Below are 26,025 nucleotides of genomic sequence, written 5' to 3'. Positions count from 1 at the left end.
AAAATTTTATTTTAATATATTTTCAAGCAAAAATACTTTGAAAAATAGCTATCATTACACTTCCAAACACCCCCTAAATAATTATTATTTAAAATACATTCAAATTACTATTTAATAAAAATATTTAAACTAAAAACTTGAAGAATGAAAGAAAGAACATGATAAAAAATGATTCATTCCGTGAACAATATTAATTTCGATCAATCTTGTTTTGAATTCCTCTTTTACTATTTTTCTCCGTTTTATTTATTTAATTATTTTGTTTCTAAATAATAATTAAGATTATTTATGTCAATTCTCTAATTATTTATGTAATTTCATGACACTGTGTAGTTTACATTTTTTTTTTATACCTAGTAAAGGTAATTATTATGAATTATAGTTATTTTAATTTATATTTCACTTAAAAATCAAATATTTCCGAACATGGCTCAAACTCAAATAATATTTTATATAAATTTTTTTTTATTTAAAATTAATTTAATATATTTTAAATAAAAATATTTTTAAAAAGCAAATGAAATTTTCCTGCGCAGCAGAATATCCGATTTATTTACAAAGCAATAAACTCCCTTTTTTGACCCTTCACAACAACGCACTTTCCGAATAATTCCCTTTCTATCTGGGACCCGATGAGGGATGGCAACTCAACTCACTCGATTTTTTCCGAATATTCTTTTATTTCTTTCTTTTAAATATAAAAAAGAAAGCCTCAAACTAGCCGTTGCCTTTTCAAAACGCTCCCTTCCCTTCTCCTTTACCTTCTTCTCTAAGCTCTTCTCTCATCAGGAAAAGGAAATAGCAGCCCCTTGAATCTCTTCATATCCACCCTTTTCTTTTCTTTTTTTCCTTTTGATTAATTCTATCTTTGAGACGTTGATTCTTTCTCTTGGCAGCAGAAAGCTCAAAAGCAGAGAATAAGAATGTTCACTGAAGGTCTGGATGAATCCGCCATTGACTGGATCAAGCGGGTATTGCATGCTGATCTTTCTTTCTTTTCAAAAATTTATTATTTAATGAGAATGATAGTAGTAATTCATGTTTTTGCAGGGATCAGATGCAGAAGAATCTCAACCTAAAGTTCGATCTCCGCTATCTCCGTTATCAGCAGAGAAGCTATCACCACCAGCAGCAGCAGAAAACCCATTTCCGAAATCTCCACTTTTCTACAATAGCTCTTCCCATTTATTGCCTCCGCTTAAATTCCATTCTGGGTTACTGACCCCTCACAGTATAGTCTCTCCGTGCCTTCAGAACAAAGAAGAAGACGACGATAATGTGAGCGTGGCTTCAGTTTCTGATTACGAGATTGGTCGTAGAAACTACACTGAAGAGGATGGTTTTGAGGATATAGGTCCTTCCGATTTTGATTACTTGGAGAAGCCTGTGATGCAAAGTTATCAGGATGAAGATGAGGAGGAGATTTTTGGGGTTACTAGAAATAGGCCTACTGCTAAAACCAAGTTGAATAGAGGGGTTTTGAAGGAGGATTTGAAGATTGAATTGCCTGGTCACTTTATAAGGCTTAAGAGTACTACTCAAGTTGATGGTGATCTAGGGTTTAGAAAATCTGGAACACCCAAGAAGAATTCGGTGGGCCCGGGTGGTAGTTTTTCGCTTCGAGAGAGAGTTCAGCTACGCAATGCACAATTGGTATGTTGGGTTCTTGTTTGCTTGTTGATTGATGATCTCTTTGGGTTTTTTTTTTAGTACTGGTGATTAATGTTGGTTGTGATTGTGATTATAGGATAATTTTAGCAATGAAGCAAATGTATTTAGACCGGTGGAGGAGATGGGGACTCCAAGTGCTCCTCCAATAATTGAAATTGGCGGAGAAGAAGGGAATGTTACGTTTGACACAGAAATTGAGCAAATTGCGTATGGAGTTGGCAAGCCAAGAGAATCAGGGGAAGGTTTATTTGATCAAACATCACAATCTATGCAAAGTACCGAATGTGATGAAAGGTATTGCAATTATTAGTGGCATTAGGCATTTAATAATTCATCTATAATTATCATTTCTTTGTTCTATTAGTCACTTACTACTAATCTGCTTTATCTTCTGGCGCAGAATAAATAGCTTTATGACTGGAGAAATGGAAGGAAAGATGCCTTATTGGCAGACTAGTTCATCAGACCGTTCACTTTGTTATAACACGGGGTATGATCTGATTTAAATTCAAACTCATTAATGCTATAGTGATATTTTGGTTATTTTAATGGAGTTTAATTTCTAAGTTTGCTATTGGTTGATCCCTTTAGGATTTGAATATAATAACTAAATGAGTTTGTTTTAAATTCTGGATGTTTGACTGAATGTGTCTGGAACATTTTCATTTTCTGCCCTTTATGGATTATGAGTCTGTTTGATATCCGTCTGAACAGGTTTTTTTTATTTTTTCATGCACACAACTATCATTGCCAGCGTGTGTTCTGATGGCTTGTTAATTTAATTGTTGCAGCGGTCAATATGCATGGCAAACTATGATTGCTTATGATGCATGTATCCGCTTATGTCTATATGCCTGGGCTAGAGGTTGCACTGAGGCTCCTGAGTTTCTGCGTGATGAGTGTCTGATTCTTAGAAGTGCTTTTGGGTAGGATTCCTTATACGGTGAAAATATAATATAGCTACTAAAGATGGTGATTTTTTTTTGTTAATTTATGGCTAATATGCAACTCTGATTGGTATTTATTTTCCTATTCTAATATTGTAGACTACACAAATTTTTGTTGCAACCACGCCGTATTCAACCTGTAGCAGTCAACTCAACTAAAATTGCAGAACAAACATGCCCTTTGAAGGCAAAAAAGGTTGTTGGGAAGATAAGAGTTGAAGGTAAGATCTCTTGTGTCATTGCTACATAAGGAAGTCAAATAATTAGAATGAAGCGTTGGAATTTCTTTCCTGTTAATTTGGTTGTCATGTTTTAAATTCCCAGTTCCATTCTTTTTTCATAATTTAGTCATCTGTAGATTCACATCAAGGATATTCATTATTTAGTCATGACAGACAAAAAGGATGTCCAATGCTGAGTAACTGGATATGCAATAATGAGAAAAAATAGTTTTCCACCAAAATTAAGCTTTAATTGTTTCTTAATTCAACTAAAGTACACTTGTTGACTTTGGCAGTTAAGAAACTCCGGATAATACCAAGGCGGAAACTTATGAGCACTTACTCCCAGCGTAGTGCAATCTACATGCAAATGGGGAAAGAGTATGTCCAGCATGTTTCATCGCTAGTGAAAACTGGCATGAATTCTCTTAAAATGGCTTCGTTTCCAGTGCCAACAGCAGGTTTGTGTTTTCATTAAAATGGCTGCAAAGTCTATTGCTCATATATGTGTAGCAAGTTAACGACAGATTCACTTATAATCACATTTTCAGATTATCATTAGGGTAAATGAATTCTGTCTATATCCTAAAGAAGATACTGCAAGTGGTTGTCTTAAATCACATCAATCTTGTGGATTCCACTTGTTTTGGCATTTTGAATTGTGCAAAATTTTAGAAACTTCTCTGCTGCACTATTTGGATGGACAGTTAAAATTATTTTTTCTGCTGCACGTCGATCATGTGGATTCCACTTGTTTTGGCATTTTGAATTGTGCAAAATTTTAGAAACTTCTCTGCTGCACTATTTTGATGGACAGTTAAAATTATTTTTTCTGGTTTGCAGAGAAACTGACATGCTTATTCCAACTGAAGAGTACTACTGAAAATTCTCAAGTTGAACCAGGTTCTGCTATTTGTTTACACCCAGGAAGTGGGGATTACCACATCTTGTAAGTTCTGAACTTACTTTCAACTTGTCATACAGTTGGCTGCTATGAGGTTTTTTTTTTACAACAAAAAAAATATTAGCATGAGATGATAAAAATTGTAGACAGCTCAGTCTCAATTGAAAGGCTAGCAGATGGGGCCATTAATGTACCTTGTAATATGATATATGGCCCAAAAGATTTTCATTTCTGTTCATCTATCAATTTTATGCTGATGAAAATCATATGGTTGACAAAGTAAAACCATTGATCACCCTCACAAAACAAAGGACTATGTATAATTTCCGGTATAATTGTTCTACATGGAATGGGAAAATCTCACATGTTTACGTAATTCAGTTTTCCAGAAAGTGAAGGGGAAGCACTTTTGGTAGAGGTACAAGATACAAAAAAGTCACTCCACGGCCGAGCAACAATTGCTATTTCATCTTTCAATGATAATCCTGTATGTACCTTTTTCCTGTATCTTCCAGCATGAGGTACTTGTAAGTATAAATAATTACTTTAGATGATGTGATTATTCAAATTATGCAGAGTGATAGAATTCGATGGTGGCCCTTATACCATGAAGATCAAGAATGTGTTGGGAAGATACAACTCTTCATTGGCAGTACTATTACACAGGATGAGACTAATAATATTAAGGTTTCAGTTCTTTCAACTCAAATTAGCCGAATAGATAATACCTATTTATCTTTATGCCTTCTTTTGGAATAATTTTGTGGTAGCAATTATGCTGTTTTGTCTTTTCCATTTTTAGTATAAATTCAATGTTCAAGTGCTAGAATTACGAGCATGTGAATGTAAATGAATGCTTGTGCAGGCTGTCTTCTTGCATATCATTTGCTGCAGTGTGCATGCATTGTCAAGTGCTTTCATGTGGTCTACAAGTGTGTGCTTATTACTATTATACAAGGTGCTTCCATGATGCAGTGCTTGTGATGTTTTACTTCCATAATTTCATTTTTTTGTGCTGTTAATATACAGAGTGGTCCTGTTGTGGAAACAATAGCTTATGATCTACTACTGGAGGCTGCTATGCACGCACAGCTTTTTCATTCTCGAAATTTGAGATTACATGGATCTTGGAAGTGGCTGTTGATTGAATTTGCAGATTATTATGGAGTTTCTGATTCATATACAAAATTGAGGTGCTTATACTGCAAATTTATTGAATATCTCAGTGGATCTAGTTGTTCATTTTTACTTTCATCTTTCTATTTCCTTACATGTCTTAACTTTTCTAAATTTCTTTCTAGATATCTTTCACGGGTCATGGATGTGGCCCTTCCAAAGAAAGACTGCTTGGAGCTTGTCAATGAGTTACTTGTACCCATTATGAAGGCCAGGAGTGAGAAGAGTTTAACCGTGCAAGAGGTAGGCTCCTAATAATTGCTGAGATTACACACTACTTACAAATAATCTCTTGAATGCATATCCAAGCGTTCTATTAACTTCAAAATCAAACCAGAAAATGAGAAATGATTTATTTAAGTAGCTGGCACTCAACACACCGAATTGAGGGAACTTTGCTTTTGATGCTAATTTGGATGAAGCCTATTGCCTCTCCCCCCCCCCTTTTTTTTACGCTATAAAAGTATAATTTATACTTTTCACCGTCAGTGATAAAATAAATAGAAGCAAAAGCTGAAATAGTAATTAGATGCAAGTTAACGAATTGAGGGAACTTTGCTTTTGATGCTAATTTGGATGAAGCCTATTGCCTCTCTCTCTCCCCCTTTTTTTTACGCTATAAAAGTATAATTTATACTTTTCACCGTCAGTGACAAAATGAATAGAAGCAAAAGCTGAAATAGCAATTAGATGCAAGTTAACGAAGCTAAACTCTCAAATAGTTTAAATAGGCCTTAGGTTTTGGCAAGTATATTAGGCAAAAAAACCTTTTTGTGGTTCTCTTACTGATAAGAAAGGATTTTGCCACTCCAATAATGGTTTGTTTGGAACATGGAAGAAGCAAATTCACATAGGATAATTTATATGCTATAAAAGTACAATTTGTATTTAATTTTCACTGTTAGTGACAAAATGAATAGAAGCAAAAGCTGAAATAGTAATTGGAAACCAAGTTAACAAAGCTAAACTCTCAAATAGTTTAAACAGGCCTTATATTTTGGCAAGGATAATTAGGCATAAAAGCTTTTGTGGTTCGCTTACTGATGAGAATGGATTGTGCCACTCCAATTATGGTTTTTTTGGGACATGGAAGAAGCAAGTTCACAGAGGATTTCCCTTGCTAAAGGTTGGTTCTATACCATGACCAGTCCATGAATTTGGCGAGATCATCCTTTTGTGTTTGTGTTTGTGTTTGTGTTTGTGATTGTAGTGGACACCCTGCAGCACTTCTATTTCTTTTAGCTTTCTAGGTAATTGTTTGAAGAATGAAGAAAGAAAACGCTTGACATGAATCATACATAAATATGAAGATGCTATGAAAAGAATTTAGTAAGAATCTGAATGTTATGCTCGGTCATCAGTTTTTGGGTGGTTGTTGAGGGTTTTTCTTTATATATATATCCATTGCTGACCAATCTAGTTGACATCTTGTTATTTTTTTTGCTTTGTTGTGTTAATGTTTTCTAGAAATTGGCTTGCATGGCTTCCAATGATAGGAAGAGCATGGCATGGGTGCTACCATCTTATCTGAAATTCACCTCATATTTTATGCTTTATAAATTGTCCCAGTGCACCAAAGAAATGCCTCTTACTGTCCTCATTGTATTATTGCAGAAAAGTATATTTTTAGATTGCGAAACACGAATTGAGAGTCTCTTGGCACAAGTTTTTGAGAACTACAAATCACTAGATGAAAACTCATCCACAGGGCTGGTAGACCTGTTCAACCTGATGCAAGAGTCTGCAGCACCAGCTCTGGGTGAAGCTGTTAAAGTCTACACCCTACTCCATGACATACTATCTCAAGATGCGCAGACTATGCTGAGGAACTATTTGCAGGTAAATTAAACTTGACATCAATGTTCTCAATGAACCTAACAAGCATAGGGATGTTTATTGTGCAATCTTCAGCCTCTTAATCTTCCAAGTCTTCAATTAGACCTTCTCACAAAAGTTGCATGTAATATTCTCATACAAAAATCGAGTAAATGTCCTCATACAAAGACACTCTCACATTTGAGTTACATGAATGTTAGAGATCAGCTAAGAAAGTGTCTTATGGTACCCAAATTCGCACTGATTTTTGTCCACTGACTGCATTTGTGCTTTGAAATCATGTGTTGGAACTAGAAGTCTATTCTTCTTATTTTCGCAACATATAACATATTAGCAAGATACAACTCTAAATTGAATAAATTTTTTTTACAGACAGCAGCGAAGAAGAGATGTCGGAAACACATGGTAGAGACTGATGAGTTTGTTTCTGGCAATTCTGAAGGCTTCCTTTTAGACTCTATAACTATCTCCACAGCCTATTTAAAAATGAAAAATTTGTGTCTGAATATTGGGAAGGAAATTCAGGCAGACATCAGGATCCACAACCAGCATTTACTCCCAAGGTATTGGTATCTTTCTTTCTTACATGAATATTATATCCCCTCATTAGTGGATATGACCCAAAATGATCTTAAGTTGAAGTTCTAGCTAATGAGCACTACGTATTTTGCTTTTATGAAAACCCTAACCCTTAAACCTTACAAAAGACAATTTGCTCCCTTTTGCTCGAGATTAGTTTCACCAAACTAGAGATTTTTATATCGTTCTTTCTTCACTCGCGACAAATTCGAAACTTTCTTCCCTAGTCATTGTGACTTTCATTCTCAAGTTAGTTGTAGGCAAAGTATTGAGCAAATATTGCATGCAATGAATTTCTTAATTGATCATTTTATGCTTATCTTAACACATTTCTCTATTTTCAGTTCAATCGACTTGTCAAACATCGCTGCTGCAGTTTATAGCACTGAGTTGTGTAACAGGCTTAGAATTTTTCTCTCTGCATGTCCTCCATCTAGCCCGCAGCCACATGTAAATGAACTACTGATAGCAATTGCTGATTTTGAACGGGATCTTGAGTTATGGAATATCAGGTTAGTGATAGAAAAAAATACCAAATATGTTTTGGTTTCAAGTAGAACGAGTTTTAATATGTTCCCACAAAGAAAATTGAAGATGAAGTGTCATTAATAATGTAGTCCGAACATGTTATCAAAATAATTTACAACCCACTGTAGATGTAGAAGTTGAAGCTCTCTCATATTTTATATTTTGTTTGTTTCAGTCCAGTGCAAGGTGGCGTGGATTCGAGGGGATTGTTTCATTGTTACATAATGGTCTGGGTGCAGGATATGCAAATTAACTTGCTTGAACTTTGCAAAGCAGAAAAGGTACCTGTCATGCTTCCTCTTCCTTCATGTGAACAATTGTGGAAGCGAGGGTGGTCTCCAAATTTAAGTTCAAAGCAATTGTCCTATGTTTGTTCATAGAACATAATCCCTCTTGTTCTCATCCCCTTCCCCCCAACACACACACATGAAACAAAAGTAAAACCAGTTGTACTTTCAATTGAAAATGAGGATTTTCTTTCTATGCTCTAACCATTAACTACCTTTTGCAGGTGCCATGGGCTGGAGTAATGACGAATCATTCCACCTCTCCATTTGCTGAAGAAATGTATGAGAGAATCAAAGATGCACTTATTGAGTATGAAGTGGTGATCAACCGATGGCCTCGGTACTCATTGATTTTGGAAAATGTAAGTATTGGCTATCTTTTGCAAGTTACTAGAGAGAAGCCTTTAGTACTTGCTCTTCCTCTTCTCCACATGTGCTCACTTAGGCATGTCTAGAAACCAATACATGGATGTTTTTTTGCGCTTGTATGCTAATTTTTGTATCACAGCTAATTTTCATTTTTTTTTTTCTCAATCTTCTCAAAGGCCGTTGCTGATGTGGAAAGAGCAATAGTTAAAGCTTTGGAGAAGCAATACAATGACATCTTGACTCCTTTGAAAGATAGCATTCCAAAGAGGCTTAATATGCATGTCCAAAAGCTGACAAGAAGACAATCAACAACACTTTATTCTGTACCTAATCAAGTGAGTGGTGCAAGCATGAACACTGATGTTTTGCACTCCAATGTGTCCATTTACAACTCACCAATATTTTCTTGTGGCAGTTGGGAATTTTTCTGAATACAATCAAGAGAATCCTTGATGTCTTACATTGTAGAGTGGAGGACATTTTTAAGTCCTGGGCTTCCTATCTACCTCTCGTGGGAGATAAGAAGTCAATTTGCGGGGAGCAGATGAATGGAATTACTGTTCTGTTGAGAACAAGACACAAAAATTACTTGCAGGCAACAGTGGAGAAGCTCATTAACAATGTAAGCTTCTATCCATTATCTGAGTTCCATTGTATTAGTGGTGGTTGTAAATCTACAATCTAATTTCCTTGAGATGATCAGTAATGCTGGTCATTTATTCAATAGTCAATTTGCTATCAAGGGATTGATTTTGTGCCTGATCATTAGGTAACATTGCATTTGAGGATATGTTGTGTATTACTTGCATTCCTGAATACTATGGAATTTTGCATGCTCATCATTTACTAGTTGATGATAATTTTACTTGGTTAATCATCTTAACGGATCCTTCTTCCTCTTACCGTGGTTGGTGTTTCAAGAATGCAAAAAGAGAAACTGTAACATGAATGAAATCACAATTCTTCCAGGTGCAAGCTAGTCGAAGCACACGACTAAAAAGAATTTTAGAGGACATAAGGGAAGAAGATGGAGAGGCTGAGGTCCGTGAAAGAATGCAAATTCTAAGTTCACAGCTCATTGATTGTATATCCAATTTGCATGATGTTTTTGCTAGCCGGATATTTGTCGCAACATGTCGTGGATTCTGGGATAGGATGGGAGAGGTAAGAGTAACATTTTTATCTAAATTCCGCACTTCACTGGGGTTATTTTATTTCTATCCGCCATCCTGATGCTTTAACTATGCAATGTTCTAGATCGTTTTGAAGTTTCTTGAGAGCAGGAAGGAAAACAAAGTGTGGTATAATGGTTCCTGCTATGCACTTGGGGTAGGTCTTGGAGATCATTTCTGGGGCATTTCATGATTTGTCAACTCTGACCATCTCACATGCTAGTTTCTTCATGGTTTTCTTTTGCAGATACTGGATGACACATTTGCTTCGCAAATGCAGCGACTGCTAGGAAACTCACTTCAAGAGAAGGATCTAGAGCCCCCTCGCTCAGTAATTGAAGCTCGATCTATTCTTTGCAGAGACACGGCGAACGCAACAGAGACATCTACCTACTTCTATGTTTAGCGGTTGAAACTTCTGTACAGCAGCAGCAGCAGGGCAACAAACCTTCTATATTCAAGTACTGTGGTTTACTTTAAGCTATACAGAGACCACACTAGTCAGCATGCAAGTGCATATTCTTTTGTTCGTTAGTAACTTGAGCTATATCCCCACATAGGTTGTATTTCTTTTTTACTTGATAGAATAAAGGCAATAGAATTCCTCACGTCCATGCTTTTCATTTGTTTTTTTTCCCTCTCCCCCTCCCTTCCACTGCAGGGCCAAACCAGAAGTAGTGGATGTAGTAGTGAAGTGAGATTGCTATCTGTGTGTTTTGTAGGATTCTTTTATACCTTTTCTAAGGAATAATATATATATATATATATATATATATATATATATATATATATAGTTAATCCAGACAAATATAAACCAAATTTGACAAGATAACCCAGCAACTATGGTATGTTGGCAAGTTGCAGCAATTAATTTTCGAATGCTTTCTTTTACTAATAAAAAAAAAAACACTAAATGGAAAGTAAAAACACTGTGCACTTAGATTATTCATTATAATATAATATAACAGTGAAATGAAATTTTGCTCTTAAAAAAAAAAAAACATGAGATATTATTTATTATACTTTTTTTTTTTAATCTTTTTAAGCATAATAAAATGATGCAATTGCTCTAGAATATTTTTTTTATATATATAAAACTAGCAAAAATGAGTAAATATTTTTTTTATTAATCATGTCCAATAAATTGATAAGAAAATTAAAACTTGGTTTCGATGGTATTTTGATCTTTTACTTCAAGATTTTTTTTGTAATTATGGATATTTTTTAGTGCGGACTGTACCGGAACAGAGTTAGCTAATCAAATTTTCGAAACTCGCAAAAGAATTTTTTTGATATTTTTTTGATCAAGTTATTTAACTCTGCTGTGTCTTTATCATTGAGATTTCACTATTTTCTTATGTTTCGTGCCATGGACATTTACTTTTAAACTCGATTTTACATTATCAGCCAGAGTCTCCACAGTTTGCTGCAACATATAGTTTGATAAAAATAGGAGGCATCATTTACTTTTAATCCTCAAATTGAGGACACCGTCACTCTTATAGTCATCAGTACTGAATCCAACACTAATTATTGTACATTGGTTAATTAATCAAATTGCGGGCAACTTAACCACACACCATAATAAATCCTTGGCGGAGCTGCAGCTCTCCGACCAGCCTTTAAGTACCAAGATTGAAAGAACTCCTCCACAAGATTAAAGGGCTTAAAAAGCGAGAAGCATGTCCATTAATCAGCTCTTCTAAGGCTTTCATTACATAGCCTGCTTAACAAACAGCATTTTTGCACGGCTAAGCAACAAACATCAGTGGAATTACTTGCAATTTTCCACTTGAAGTTTAGAGTAGATTAGCTGTGCAATGATATATTCCAAACCAGATGCAGAGATCTAATATAGTTCTTCTATTCAACTGTAAGGGGAAAAAAAAAGGGACTAAAGATGAATCATGGATCTAGTTTTAATGGACCTGCATAAGAGCTTAGTATTTCCTGGAGCCCTGATGCAGCTACAAGTCCTCACTCATCCGTTCGAGTCAACAAAGAAAGAAGACATAAAGCAGCATATCATCGCCACACAAAATATAGCAGAATACAGCACTGGCATTACTCAATTGCAGCAATACTTTTTTGGTTAATAGTGTGCTACTACTGGGACATTCTGTAGCATCATCTGAAGAGAAGCTATTTTACCTACTTCACTCACATGGTAGTGGAGGAATCAACATAATCAGGCACCACTCAAGTTCCTTTCCCTTGTTGTATTTGCTGAAGAAGAGCTGCTGCGAGCTGTAATGTTGCTTGCAGACGCTTTTGTGGATCTCCATCTGCTTCTTCTTGTGTGCCAGCACTTTGCGCCCGTGGATTACCCTGAGCCCCTGGCTGAAGCTCTTTTCTAACTGGGGGTGGCACTGAAGTAGCCACATTTGATACCTGCTGCTGTTGCATCTGTTGTAATTGACTAAACTGAGATGTCAGCATCTCAGAGCCCGCCTGATTTTTGTGCAAACCAAGTGCCTGTGCTATTCCAACTTGGTTGTCAGACTGATTCACTGTCGGCTTAAAATCCTCACTAGAAGATCCATTTGAATTATTACCCGATAGCCTCTGCTGCCCTAGAAGAGATGATGCTAATTGTGCAAGTTGTTGTGGTTGCAAACCTGCAATAGGCAAAGACACTGGAACAGAAGGCTTGGTTTCCTGAAAGGTCGACTTGCTGTTTCCAGACACTGGATTCGTTGACATTCCACTTGCAAAATGTGTAGGGCCATTTTCTTGCACTGTCCTTGGCAGGACTGAGTAATGCTCTGGAATAGTAGGATCAACAGCAGTATTGGATGCTTGTGATGGTACATTTCTATTACCAGAAACAATGCTCTGCGAATGGTGAGGAGACCAGTTGGGCCTCAATGTGGAGTTCTGCTGTTGGAGAGGATAATGATGCCTACTCTCATTGTAGGAATCAGATATACTTCCAGCAGGATGGGCCAGACCCGAAAATGCCACAGGTGGAGCTGTTGAAGCCACATTCCCCAGGAAAGCTGGATCACCTCCTGATCTACTCAAATCTGAAAAAGACGCCATTGCAGGAAACTGACCTGAATGTGTTGGTGGCTTTGGATACGATGGATCCCTGTGAAATGGCAGTATATTCATATCCCTTTTTTCGTTTGGATGGTGAAGAGGCCCAAGATTTGAACCAGAATTCTCTAACCTCAAAATAACACCAGATATGCTCAATTTGCCAGGTACTCTCAGTACTTTCTCTGAGAAATCAGATGGAGGTACAAGAAACAAGGTGGTCTTATCATCCAATTTAGCAACTGCTGCACGCTGCTTCTCCTCCAGATAGTGCATGAGTTCATTGTAGTATCCCATATCTGCATCACTAGCAGGGACAAAGAACACAACCCAAGCAGAAGCTGCTTGATAGTAGTGTTTTGCAAGCATGTCTAGACCGGTTCTTGCAGTGCAATCCAGGAAATCAGGCCTGTAGAATCAATGTCAATGTTAAACAGTAAATTAGAACACTAGTTCACTGAGCAGGTGGAAAAATAGCTCAGCTACATGATGAAATTGTCAATTATCACAAAAATGCATTTTGTTTCCCCACAAAAAACTGCACGTGTACAGTTTTAGAACATCTCTTGGAGATATATTATCTTTACATAAAGTTTTGAGAAGAGTCATGTAACAAATATATTGAAACATCAATATGACGAATTGCACCATCAGATTAAGTTCATAGTCAGATGATATCCACGAAAATAATTTGATATCAGGAAAAATTCTGCCTCGTATGTTTCAAAATCTGCCTCATAGCAGACATTGCAGTAGTTGAACCAAATCTGGTTGGGTAGGAAAAAACAACATTTGGATTTTTTTACTGTGGGCTCATAGATCAATAACTGAAAATTATGAGAAAGGGACAGAGGATTTCAAGACTTAAAGATGCATTGTAATTTGCATGGACTCGTGAAATTATGCCCTCGTATGCTGTGGTCATGGGACAGAAATTGAATCACTCTGTTTCCTGTACTTCCTCCTTAATGCACCATGCGTGGACTAACAACACTGATTAAAAAAAATGGAACAAAATAATGAAAAAGTAATTCATTCATAGGATGGCAGGAGGTAGTCTGTTTCAATGACATCATAATCACTACAAATAGAACATGTGGGCAAGAAGGAAGCAGCCACTTCGCTGATATCAAAGCTAATCTGTGCATAAGTGAAAGCTTGAAGAGAAGGGTTATTTACTACTTACAACATAAAGTCTAGCGCTTTTCCCACGGGAAAGCAGCGAGCATGACAGACAGGAGTCCCTCCCTTTGCTATAGTCCCTTCCCATTTCCATAACTTCAAAGAGGATGGTTCTGGTTCAGGGGTGAATCTTTTCCTCTCAGCACGATTTGCGGGCAGAGAACCAGAGCCAGCCTGGAAGTTGTCATAAGATACTTTCCAGGGCTCACTTCTTTCTCCATGAGGAAGAGATAAATTGCTTGGCCGGTCTTGGATTGGTGTGTATCCAAAAGGTCCAGCCTCCAAGTTCTTATCAAATGCCTCTGGTTGGGGCAAATCAGAAAATGCCCTTGGGAAAGCTCTTCTTTCCTGTTCTAAATCAGAGTAAGGATACTCTGGAAGTTCCTTCTCAGGAGGAAAGGAGACTGTCTTCAACTTCTTGGCTTCATGATACAGATAGGAATCTTCTGGTAAATCCCATGGTTCGTCATAAAAAGGACCTTTCTGAGGATTTTTTTTAGCAAATTCATGGAAGTGGGCATCCCTCCCTCTTGTAGGACTACCATGTCGTTCATACACATCTGGTGGTGGTCCTAGTTCTTCTCCAAACCTCCAGTTATCAAATGCACCGTTTCCAACCTGGTGCAAGGTTCCCTTCCTGTTAAGGCCATAGACATCAGAATCTGCAGGATCCAAATCTGAGTTGAAACGAGGAGATCTGATACTGGGATCTGTAGCTGTGCTCCCAAAATTCCTATCCTGCCAGAAGTTCTCAGGGCCTCCTTGGCGACTGTTTGGCTTGTAATGCGGAGAGAGCGGGGTCCTTCCACTATTTGAAGACCCAGCTTCATTCTTGGCAAAACAAATATGCACACGAGGGTTGCCAAATAATTTCCCCTGAAGAGTTTCTTTTGCCCTGCAAGCTGATGTTAGATTTGTGAACCTCACAAAAGCATAACTACGACCTGGAAATACAGTGATCTTTTCAATCTCACCAAATGGTGAAAAAGCCTTCCGTAAGATCATTTCATCCACCTTTAGTAAAGCTGGAAAACCTATCCATAACACCTCACTAGGTTCTGCATTATTATCGCTCATCTTGGATTTATCAGGGTAAAAAGTTTCAGGGCTAGCATTACGCACTCTAGAGTCCCTCTGCAAGAAAGGGGATCCCCTTAATGTAAGGCGTTGTTCATCTCGCCGTTGCAAGTAATCTTCATCATGTGATGGTGTTGATGACTTGTCCTGAGATAAGAATCTCATCAAGATGTGTTGGAACCAGTCCTTTCTTTAACTAGTCATGTTATCTTAATTTCCAGTTGGAATTCAATAAAAAGTAAATTGATAGGTTTAAAGCAACTAAGCTTTCATGAATTAATCATCAAGCACAGCATTGGTAAATGCATCATCGGAAAACGTAAAGAGAAAGAAATGAGAACAATATACTCTCGTCCATAATTAACCTTTATGAGATCCACAGACCCCATCTATCCCAGAAAACGTAATCTGATCAAAAGAATTCTAGCATCAGGAGATGGGTCTCGGATGATTGACAAGCAAAACCAATTTTCATAAACACCAGATACGTAATTGATTCAGGGAAGAAGCTAACCAGTTATTGAAAGACTAAGCTCCTGGACTAATTCTGCAACCTTGGTAAACTCAATTCTCTTTTTTACTCACAAGAAGTTAGCTGCTACGAGGATGTGTAATGCGAGCAGACAAATAAGCGGGGATAGAGATTACAGTTACCCGCTATAATGTTCTGCTAGACTTTTGGTTAATATCACATCATTATTGCTGTTGGGCTACCCTGGGAATCGAATTTTACTCGGTTAAATGAGGCATGGAGAGAAATGGTTCGCAGTTTGTCACTTTACCAAAATCATGAAACATGCAAACCCTTGAGTCTGGGCATTTTAAACAAAGCAAACTCCACTGCGTTGAGTAGACTCACACAGATTGCTCTCAATATAGGTCGAAAAGTTGCCACAGAGTTGCAGAGAGCATGACTGTTATTAATTGATGTGAATTTGAATGCCCCATGTAAGAATATTTTTTTTAATTATTATCTGTTATTTTACCGCCTAAAAACCAGTCTTATGAAGGCCGTGCATGAAGATTGCAAACTGGGATAAATCCATGAGACATCCCCATGTATTAGTGCAAGACAATGTGACTGTTCATTAGATTCTGCTTCCCTCATGTTATCTTATTTTCAAGTATTTGGCAAGGCCATCAGATAAATTTTTCATTTTGATTGTTGCTGTTCAGCCTGTTCTAGCTGCTGTAATAGACATCTGGAGAGAAGGAGAGGAATGAACTTGGAGGATTGAGTGAACAATCATTAATTGTTATCGAATCACCGAATTCATATGTTCTTAATCCCAATTTCAGAAATTTTAACTTCACCATCCTCCCTGAAGCATTAATAAAGGTGTTTTAAGAAGACTGGTCTCCGATTATCATGTTCATATTACCAGATCCAGCAAGCACAGAACTCAAAATTGGATGGCTGTCAGCTTGGACTAAAGGTTTGCTATATCTGCACAGACCCTCATGTGCAGATGAAAAGCAACAAAGCTGGTTTTATAGTTGATAACTAACAGTGTGGAAGATCCCCTGATGCCAAATGAAAAACGAGCTCAATGATCTTCTAGGATGGTATACTTTCGACTCAAGATAAGCAAATGAAACTGTTGGATTGGAAAAGCAAAGACTCTTTTTAACTGACATGAAACTCATTAGCCATGTGTTATGATAAGTCATTGAATTAATTAATATAACAATTTATGGATATCAATTATCAGAAGTGCGATGATCAATAGACTATGTGTTTGTGCTTTAATTGAATACAGGATCCCACTTCAAGCTACAACAATGGGGCATGAAAATTGGAATGGAACCTTATCTGCTAGTGATGGAAAGCTGCAGAGAAATGTGCAAAGTGGAACATTCTTTGTTTGTAATTGTGCCTGGTGGTTCCTTCCTGATTGTTTGTCGTATAGTACTACCTCTCTCTCTGTTTGGAGAATTTTTTCACCTTATTTATCAAATCTTTCTTTCAGCCATGAATTTTTCTTCTTCTTCTTCTTCTTCTTTTTTTAAGAAAAACTACAAATCCTAAGCCTTTGCCCATCAATTTTAATTATCTTGAAGCAATTCAAGCCTTACTTACATCTAATCTAATTTAAACTCAGCTTTGTTTGGATGGTGAAAACTAATTAATATGGAGGAGGAGTTTAGTCCTTCTTAATTAAAGCATGAAAAAACCCCACTTAGCACAAATACAAAAGCAGAGCAGAATTCCAAGGAATCTGAAATCTAGAAAATAAAAAGGAGAACAAAAGTGGCAAAAACTAACCGCCTTAGCAAACTCAATCCTAAGAGGGTTGCCGGCGAGAGGATAACCCTGGAGAGACTTGATGGCCGCAATCGCATCCTCTTCCTTGTTAAAATTAACAAAAGCATAGCTGCGTCCCGGCTGGAATGCAACGCTATCCAGGTCTCCGAATTGCAGGAATTCATCTGTCAAATCGGTCTCTTCTAAACTGTGAGATAAATTCCCCACCCATAGATGCCTCGACGGCGGGTTATTCCCTCTCTTACTGTTACTATTACTCGATTCGAATCGAGAAGAAGTAAATTCTCTTCGAAATCGGTCTCTGCCTACTCCTCCGGGAACTCCTCCTCCTCTACTAGTCTACAAAACAGTATAAATTAGTGAGCAATAGTGATAAAAAGGAGTCGGATTCTGTGATCGACGCTGGCGAGGAAGAGATAAACTGACCATGCTGGCGGTGGTGGTGGCGGCAGCAGTGGCGGCGGTGTATAAGAGGTCTGGGAATTGGAATATTGAGATAACCAACAATCAGTCACGCATCGAGAGGGTTCCCTATGCCTCTAAATTTATATGTATTATTTGGGGTTCGGAAATCAGAAAGGTTCTTGCTCTTCTATTTTTTAGCTGTCAAACAATTACATCACCGCCACAAAATCGTAAGTTTTTTTACCTTTATTTCACTATGACGTGCTACGTGGCAACCTGTCACTCCACCTCTTATCTTTAAACAATAAAAACCAATAATAAATCTACTAATAATTTATATCTTTGGGCTAAATCTATTTTTATTTTATTTTTCTTTTCAATTTCTTAAAAAATAATTTTGAAAATACAATCTTTCTGGTGTAAGAGATGATCTGCAGTTGAAAGAGATATTTCTTTTTAACTCTTTGGTGGCTCATAAGAGTTTATATATTAGATTTCTTGAAATCTATAAATGCAATAAAAAAAATTTAAATTTTTTTGGAATTCTCAAGATCCTATCAAACAATCTAAGATCATTTAAATTTGTGCAAAGATTATTTGAATATTAGATCTTTTTTTTTGGGTTTGACAACTCTTCAATGCTGAATTATCATAAATCACAAGTCATTTAATTGTTTAGTTTCTAATAATAATTCACACGAACCATCATATCAATAATCTTCTAAAATATTTTTAAAAGAAAGGGATTGGATTGTTATGTCTTAAGTGCCAGTTCTTTATTTTCTTTATTCTACCTATATGTTATAGGTGTATATGATGTCTAAAGTATGTATAAAGAAAAATATTCTGATAAGTTATCATCAGAGAAATATAAGGCATAATATTCTTTTTATAGGATAACCTGATAACCTTATTAATAAGAAATATCACCTTGAACCTTGGAAAATATCACACATATTATTCCAAATCAGTCTTAGAAATTTATGCAATCAAATCTCTAATTGATTTTTTTAAATCTAGAATTATAATTCCCTTTATAAATTACATTATGAACCTCAATTTCTTAAAACTTATTCACAATCAAGTCTCACTTGATTAATCATATTATTTTAATTTATTACTAATAATTTTTAATATACGTTACCCATTAGGTTCCTAATAAATTGGTCTAAATATAAATCATAATTTTAATCAAAATAGAATTAAAAAAATTAAAGGAGCAAGAAAAATATGGTACCTATGTTATTGATTTGAATAAGCTCAACAATCTTGATTAATTTAAGGGTTAATTAAAAAAACTCTTTTATAGTTTGATCTAAATCTCACTTTCCCTTCAGACTTTCATAAATTACACTTCACTTCCTAGATCAAATAAAAAATTCAAATAAAATGCATTGTTAAGGATATAAATTGTTATTGAACATATAAACTATATGATGGAAACTATACTTTATAAAAGTATAGAGGGAAAGTGAATTTCAAATAAAATTATAAAAGGTTTTTTGTAATTGTCCCTTAATTTAACAATATGATTAAAAACTCCAACGACAATAAAAAAAAAACACAAAAAAAAAAGACAATGACTAGTAAAGAAAATTAATGCTTGCTAATATTACTAAAATATGCCCTCTAAGTATTTTTAAAAGGTCTCAAACATCTTATTTAATAACAAGAACAAAATTAAATGAGACGGGATAACCTCATAAAGAGGAAAATGAAAGAAACCCTAAGCCTAGTTACTAGAAAAGCAAATGTTTAAGGATGAACATAAAAAAAAATCAATTTGAAAAAAGAAAAAAAAAGAAAAAAAAAAACCTTACTTAAGTCAGCATGCTAAATTTACAACCTAGTTCTAGGACTGGGATAATCTCGCATAAAAGAAATTGAATAAAATAATGGATGTCAACTTTCAAGTTAACTTGATTAACGCGTGACTTGGGATATTAAATAAGGATAACCCCATAGTAAAGAAAATGAAAAAAAAAATCATAAAGTTCAAGGCTCGATAACCTAATATAAAATGTTGAAATTGAAAAAAAATAATTAAAAAAAAAAAAAAAAAAACTAAAGTTAAATCAAGCTAATCTTTGAAACTCATGACATGGGTTATAGGGTTGAGATTACCCATAGAAGGCATGCACAAAAACAAAATCATGAAACGAAGTTCCTAATCATCTAAAATTGAAAAAAAAAAATAGTAACCAAAACAACAAGGATCAAATTTGATATAAAAACTAAATTAAAAAAAAAATAATGGGGACTAAATTAAAAAAATAAAATAATCAAGAAAAAGATAAAGAAAAGATAAATGGTGGGAAAGAAGTTAAAAAGGCTATATTAACCAAGAAAGCTTATCAAATTTTATAGATTTTGGAATGGTGGTGGATGATGCTAGTACTAGAAAAAAGTTGAATGGTGGGAAAGGAGTTAAATTTGATGAAGTTGGTATAAGCATAAAAAAGCAACCACAAAACTACATATTCAAATTGATAAATAAATAAATAAAAAAAGAAAAAGAGATCAACGATAAGGATTTAGGCTTCAATAGGCTACTTAAGCAGTCACATTTATTATATAAACATGCATGGATGTGTGTGTTTGTACCACTAGCAATACTATCTCAATCTCCACTTCCATTAGAACCATCTCCTGCATTGCCACCACCGCCATCATAGCTATTTTTGTAACCTTTCATTTTGAAATTTTAGCTTAACATCAAGTTTCTTGTTTCTTTTTGTCAACAATTATTTAATTTTAAAGAAAATTAATAGGTTGCAAACTTCTTAATATACCACAAATTTTAAAGGAAATCAATAGTTTCATTTAACTTGTTTCTTTCTGTTAACAATTATTCTCACAACTATCACTATAGATGATTATATTACATATCTTATCTTTGATGTCACAAATTAAATGAGAGAGACCATTACATAGTCAATCCTCATTCAAATTATTTTTGGAAGCAAGAAAGTTCTTTTAGATAACTAAGGTAGCATTATTATCACCTTGCAAAACCTCCTCACTATCATCTAAAACATCATAAACAAGAGCACCCACATTCTTATCATGTTCTTCTACCAATAGATTTTTATCCAAATGACTCTAGTTTATGGTACTAAAAAATCAGATGCCCCAACTCACCACTTCTAAAATATCAACAAAAAAAAAAAAAAGCAAATCCAGAACTCTAATCTATAATTTATTTAGTTTTTAATTCAAGTTAAACAAATGATTTATGTTTGCTAGTGTGCACCCCTTATTATTCTATTTAGACTAAAAATTGCCTCTACTAATTACCTTTGAACCTATTGTCTCATAGGAATCGTTTATTTCTCCATAGTTAAAGCCCTTTGAAGGCTTTGAAAATTGTCAACAAATATTGCAAACATAGCACCCCGTAAATAGATCACCATAATCTAGTTGAGTACTTTGATAACCAATTACTCTTTTATTTATGATAGATCATTCATAGCTATCATTTGATAGAAATCATTAGTGTACTCATCAATAGTCCTCTAACATTGTCTCAAAGCATGAAATAGTTGGTAAAAAGTCTTAGTAAGAGAAATTATTCCTTTTATCTTCTTATGGTCACTAATTTTTGTTTGCATTGTCTTTCCTAAGAACTTTTCAACTACTTCTACCAAGCAGAAGCTCACACCTTCAATCTGATGATGAATAACTTCACCTTTAACTTTCCCAATACTTTCTTGTACTTAAAACCCTCTCTACTTCATCTAACCAAACAATAACTCCCATGCCTCCAAGGTCCTCGTGAACTCATGAAGCTTTATTTGAAAATCTAAATCCCTATGATATATCCCGATCAAGAGGCCATCTCTTTTGTTTTCACTTTTAAAACAAGTTTTCAGAGTTAATCATATAAATCCATGATCACTCTTCTTACAGGTTCTCATCTATACTATATGACAAGTGAATTTTGCTATATATCTCTACATATCTATTACTATCACAAGTTCTTGAACATCTCTTTCCCAAAAAAAACCTCTTTATCCCTCACTACATGATCACATTTTATTATACTATCTTTTCCAGCTATAGTTATTCAATAGAACATAATAATTAATCATTAGGAATCGTTGAGTTCTAATATCAACTAATATAAATAAAAACAAAACAAGAAAGAAAACAAGTACAAGCAGCATAAAAGTTTGCCAAGTAAGGTTGTTGCTACCTAAATTTTGACTTTATTTTTGAATTTTTTTTAAAAAAAATAAAAAATTGCAATAAAAAAAAAACAAAAAACCCAAAAAATATGTTCTTAAGTATTTGTGTTGTTTTTTTATGTCTTTTCTAAAGAATTTTAAAATTAAAAAAAGAAAGAAAAAATATTTAATTTTTAGTGATCTAATTATAACCATGGAAGAGGGATGATTAATTTGAAAGTTGAAAACTCTCTTACTAAGTTTTCTATTTTTTAAATCAAATGATTTACAATTATTATTTTAATTCAAAGTCCATTTTTCTTTGCTTTTTGTCTCAAGTAATAGTTAAGATTTTATTTTTAAAATTTAATAATTGATGTTCCTTCCCTTTCAAGCCAAAATGTTTTATAAAAATATGGTTATACCACAGACATGAAAAGGGGAAAGAATTGGTTAAAAAAAACAAGGAAAAGAGGAAAAAGAAAAGTCCAAACCATCTACAGGATTCTCTCCAACAAAGAGACACAGTAAACATGAAGATTAGAGAAAAAAATAGTTCACTCTGCTCTCCCCAACACTAGCTCCTCCATTAAAGACCAGCGTTGGTTCTCCAGCAAGGGTGGCGGCTCCTCATCAACACTGTAGGCACCACGACGGTAACAACCATAAGAAGGTCATCTCCTAAAATCCAGTGGTGTAGCTTCTTCTCCTCCAGCGGTACTGCAACTTCTTCTTCCACAGGCACGGTGAACTCTAGAAAGCAGTAGCAGCACTTCCTCCTTCTGCACCAGTGACAACCACACCCAGATGCCATTCACTTCTTCAACCACCATGCACGACAGATCTTCCCAAATTACAGTCCCATTCTTCCACCCTCACCACTAAACTAGTTATTAGCCAACATTAGCCATTAATATTTCCTTCCAAAACTATCATCTCCTCTCATCAAAGCAACCTTCTCCCAGCAGACCACTAGTTTTGTTTCAATCACAGTAACTTCAGCTCCTGTTTCAGCGAAGAACAGCCTCCATAGAAAAAGTTTTTCTTCATCAGCCATAGCCAGCTCTTCTTAACTTCACTGTAAGCAGCAGCAGCCACGCCCAGTTTCTTTTCCGCACCATGAACAACATTAACCCAACAACTAACCCTCCATTAGCGTTGACCACCCGCTCCAATAACACCATCAGCTCCCATCCTAGATCCACAGCTCCTTAATTTACTCTTCATTTTCCTATGCAAGACCGGCTCCTGTCAGCAAGCTATCTGCATTGTTTGCAGTAATTCCTCAGCTGTCCAAAGTCACTGCGAGGAGCATCAAATTTCAGTAGATATTCCTCTGTTGTCCAAGGCCAACAACTTGAGTAGCAGTAGACCACCAGTTTCAGTCCAACAGCACCGTGAGCAGTCGCAGCTCCTCTCAGTTTATGCAACAAACTTCAGCAGTGTTTGTCCAAGGCCAACAACTTAATCCAGCAAGCTCCAGCTGATTCTTGACCAGACCCAAGCAACCATTGATAATCATAGCTGTAGCAACATAGAAAAATCCATGCACATGAGTGATGATCGAAGGACATGCTTTGTTTTAGAAATGGAAGTTTGTTAACCCTCATCATGTGAACCTCTCTCTTGCTTGCTTTCAGTATTTCGCATGTTACTAAAAAAGGTAAACCTGTATCCTTCTTTCTTTCTTTCTGTTCTCTTTTTATGTGTACCCATAACTGTGGCTTGTGGTTTTTGAGAATATGAAGAAATTCTAGATTTTCATTTTGCAAGCTATCCATTAATTAACATCAATAATATGAGCCTTTCCATTTCGTTTAAAATAAACGAATCTCGGCCATTTTTTTTTTAAAGCCTGCTTAGTCTTATTCAAGCCTGCTCCATTTCTTTTTGTTAGTCTAGGAAGCCCAGCCCATGTAACTAGTAAACCTTAATTTAATTTTTAAAAAATTTTAAAAATTTTATTTTACAATTAATTTAGAATTACTCATCTTTTTTACCCCTCATGTTTAATATATGGAATGGTGAACTATACGTGAGGTGTTTTTTAATATTAAACTTCAAAAAAAAACAAAAAAAATAAATTTAAAGAATACAATTTCATTTTAAATTGCATAAAATTAGGTCTCTGAAAAAATAAAAAATTATATTTTGCACATATATATGGTATTTTATCATTTTTTTTATAAAATTAAAAAATATCTCTTTGCATGTATTTTAGATTTAATAATCAGTTTACTTAATCCATTAGAATTTTATCAATATTTCAATAATCACTAAAATTTTAATTCATGAATTATTGGTCAATATTTTAGTATAAATATTGGACCTACAAGTGAGGCTAATATTTAAATATAAGAGTTGACCAGAAAATTCTCAAATTTATCCTAAATATTTATCAATTTTAATTGGGAGTACTTTTCACCACAACATATGAGTTATGAAAATACCCCTTTGTCTTCTAAGATAGATGAACCCTATCAGAGCACCTACATGAATCATTTTCATATGAATTTAATTGGATACACGAACCATAATAAATTCTTAACATCATATTTATTCACACAAATAAATCTCAATCCTAAACCATAGATAGACTATCGGTTAGAAACATATTGAAACCTTTAAACTACATTCAAACCACACAATACAGCTTACCTTAGGTAAGGTGCTAATACATTCCCTAACTATAATCAGTCTCTTATCCTTTAAATTTTTTATAAGACCAATATATTTGGGTTTCCTAGTGACCCTTAACCAAATAACTAGGTGATAACTCCCAACGACCCCTCGACGTCGCATGTTCATATGCGATAAAGGTCATTACACAAAAACTTCAATTTAAAATTTTATTATTGAATATTTTCTCAACTCTTTTAGGCTACTTATATACTAAAAAAATGTCCTAAACAAATTTAGAAAAATAATAAAAGAGTTTCAAATCAAATATGAAAAAGAATCCTAAATCATCTAAGAAAATATGAAAAATCCTGAACAATAATTTTTTAGCCTTTTTTGAAGGCCTTCCCCATATTAAATGACTATAAAATTTTAAAATTACAGGAACAAGGCCTTAAAAAAGTCACAACATATACCAATCTTTCACGAGAAGGTTTTCTCAAATTTTAATACTTGTGATAGGTCATATGATCCTTTGGTCTTAAAACATCAATCAACACTCCCTTTTCTTTTTAGTAGCCCCAACCTTGATATTGAATATGACAATTAAGGATGGAAATGGTACTTATAGTTTAAGTTTTTTTATATTTATATCCTATCCATCGGGTTTTGGGTATCCAAATAGTAGTATATATTTAAAGCATGTATATTTATATTAAATGATAAAATTAGAAATATTATACATATACATATACATGTGCCTTATGTTGTCAGTATTGATATATTTATATATTATATTGGATACAAAAAAAATATAAATGTTATATATATATATATATATATATATATATATATATATATTGAAATGAGATTTAAAGGAATCTTACTTAAATTTGTATAGAAACCAATACGGGAGATATATGTTATGTAGTTTAGATCCAAAAATACGAATATGTTTATAGGATAATAGATGGCAATACAAAAGGTTACATGAAATTATAAAAGGATAGTATTTGATGCATTGTGCAAAGAAACTCATCTATGTAGGTCTGCATTGAAAGCTTGGGAGGAGGCTTTTTATATCAAGGAGGTTGAGATTGACTTTTTATATTGAACATGACAATTAAGGATGGAAATGGTACTTATAGTTTAAGTTTTTTTTTTATATTTATACCTTATCCATTAAACATCAAGTAAAAAAATTAGATATTTATACCCTATTCATTGGGTTTTGGGTATCCAAATATATATATATTTTATGACTATTATTTATTATTCAATAAAAAATAAATAGTAATAAATATTTAAAGCATGTATATTTATATTAAATGATAAAATTAGAAATATTATACATATACACGTGCTTTATGTTGTCAGTATTGATTTATATATTATATTGGATACAAACAAAATATATATATATATATATATATATATATATGTTAAAATGAGATTTAAAGGAATCTTACTTAAATCTGTATAAAAACCAATACGAGAGATATATTTTATGTGGTTTAGATCCAAAAATATAGATATGTTTATAGGATAATAGATGGCAATACAAAAGGTTACATGAAATTA

At 34.5% G+C, this 26,025-nt stretch overlaps 2 protein-coding genes across 2 annotated transcripts; one reads left to right on the top strand and one right to left on the bottom strand.

The window, feature by feature from the left end:
- Positions 1 to 721: 721 nt before the first annotated feature.
- Positions 722 to 10,451, top strand: LOC118053820 (uncharacterized). The gene is made up of 22 exons (XM_035065242.2): positions 722 to 971; positions 1,051 to 1,653; positions 1,748 to 1,965; positions 2,072 to 2,161; positions 2,463 to 2,597; positions 2,718 to 2,839; positions 3,136 to 3,300; positions 3,683 to 3,788; positions 4,125 to 4,230; positions 4,320 to 4,430; positions 4,773 to 4,936; positions 5,045 to 5,162; positions 6,534 to 6,758; positions 7,128 to 7,318; positions 7,679 to 7,846; positions 8,038 to 8,143; positions 8,374 to 8,511; positions 8,695 to 8,853; positions 8,934 to 9,140; positions 9,488 to 9,682; positions 9,776 to 9,847; positions 9,938 to 10,451. Exons 1-22 carry the CDS (start codon positions 924 to 926, stop codon positions 10,094 to 10,096), a joined length of 3,606 nt encoding a protein of 1,201 aa, XP_034921133.1. The 5' UTR covers positions 722 to 923; the 3' UTR covers positions 10,097 to 10,451.
- Positions 10,452 to 11,352: 901 nt separating this feature from the next.
- Positions 11,353 to 17,886, bottom strand: LOC118053904 (flowering time control protein FPA). Its single transcript, XM_035065338.2, has 4 exons — positions 17,681 to 17,886; positions 17,255 to 17,593; positions 13,916 to 15,135; positions 11,353 to 13,138 (listed from the first exon to the last, which is right to left on the bottom strand). Exons 1-4 carry the CDS (start codon positions 17,681 to 17,683, stop codon positions 11,890 to 11,892), a joined length of 2,811 nt encoding a protein of 936 aa, XP_034921229.1. The 5' UTR covers positions 17,684 to 17,886; the 3' UTR covers positions 11,353 to 11,889.
- Positions 17,887 to 26,025: the final 8,139 nt, after the last annotated feature.

The sequence above is a fragment of the Populus alba genome, chromosome 14, assembly GCF_005239225.2.
Source record: "Populus alba chromosome 14, ASM523922v2, whole genome shotgun sequence".
Lineage (NCBI taxonomy): Eukaryota > Viridiplantae > Streptophyta > Magnoliopsida > Malpighiales > Salicaceae > Populus > Populus alba.
The sequence above is the reverse complement of the archived record's forward strand: the minus strand, read 5'-3'. Positions and strand labels throughout refer to the sequence as shown.

Coding starts and splice junctions, on each gene's coding strand:
- LOC118053820 (XM_035065242.2), top strand. CDS start 924: ATGTTCACTGAAGGTCTGGATGAATCCGCCATTGACTGGATCAAGCGG. Junction 2,162..2,462: donor TCACTTTGTTATAACACGGG/GTATGATCTGAT, acceptor TAATTGTTGCAG/CGGTCAATATGCATGGCAAA. Junction 8,512..8,694: donor ACTCATTGATTTTGGAAAAT/GTAAGTATTGGC, acceptor ATCTTCTCAAAG/GCCGTTGCTGATGTGGAAAG.
- LOC118053904 (XM_035065338.2), bottom strand. Junction 15,136..17,254: donor GGATTGAGTTTGCTAAGGCG/GTTAGTTTTTGC, acceptor TTCTTATCTCAG/GACAAGTCATCAACACCATC. Junction 13,139..13,915: donor AAAGCGCTAGACTTTATGTT/GTAAGTAGTAAA, acceptor TTGATTCTACAG/GCCTGATTTCCTGGATTGCA.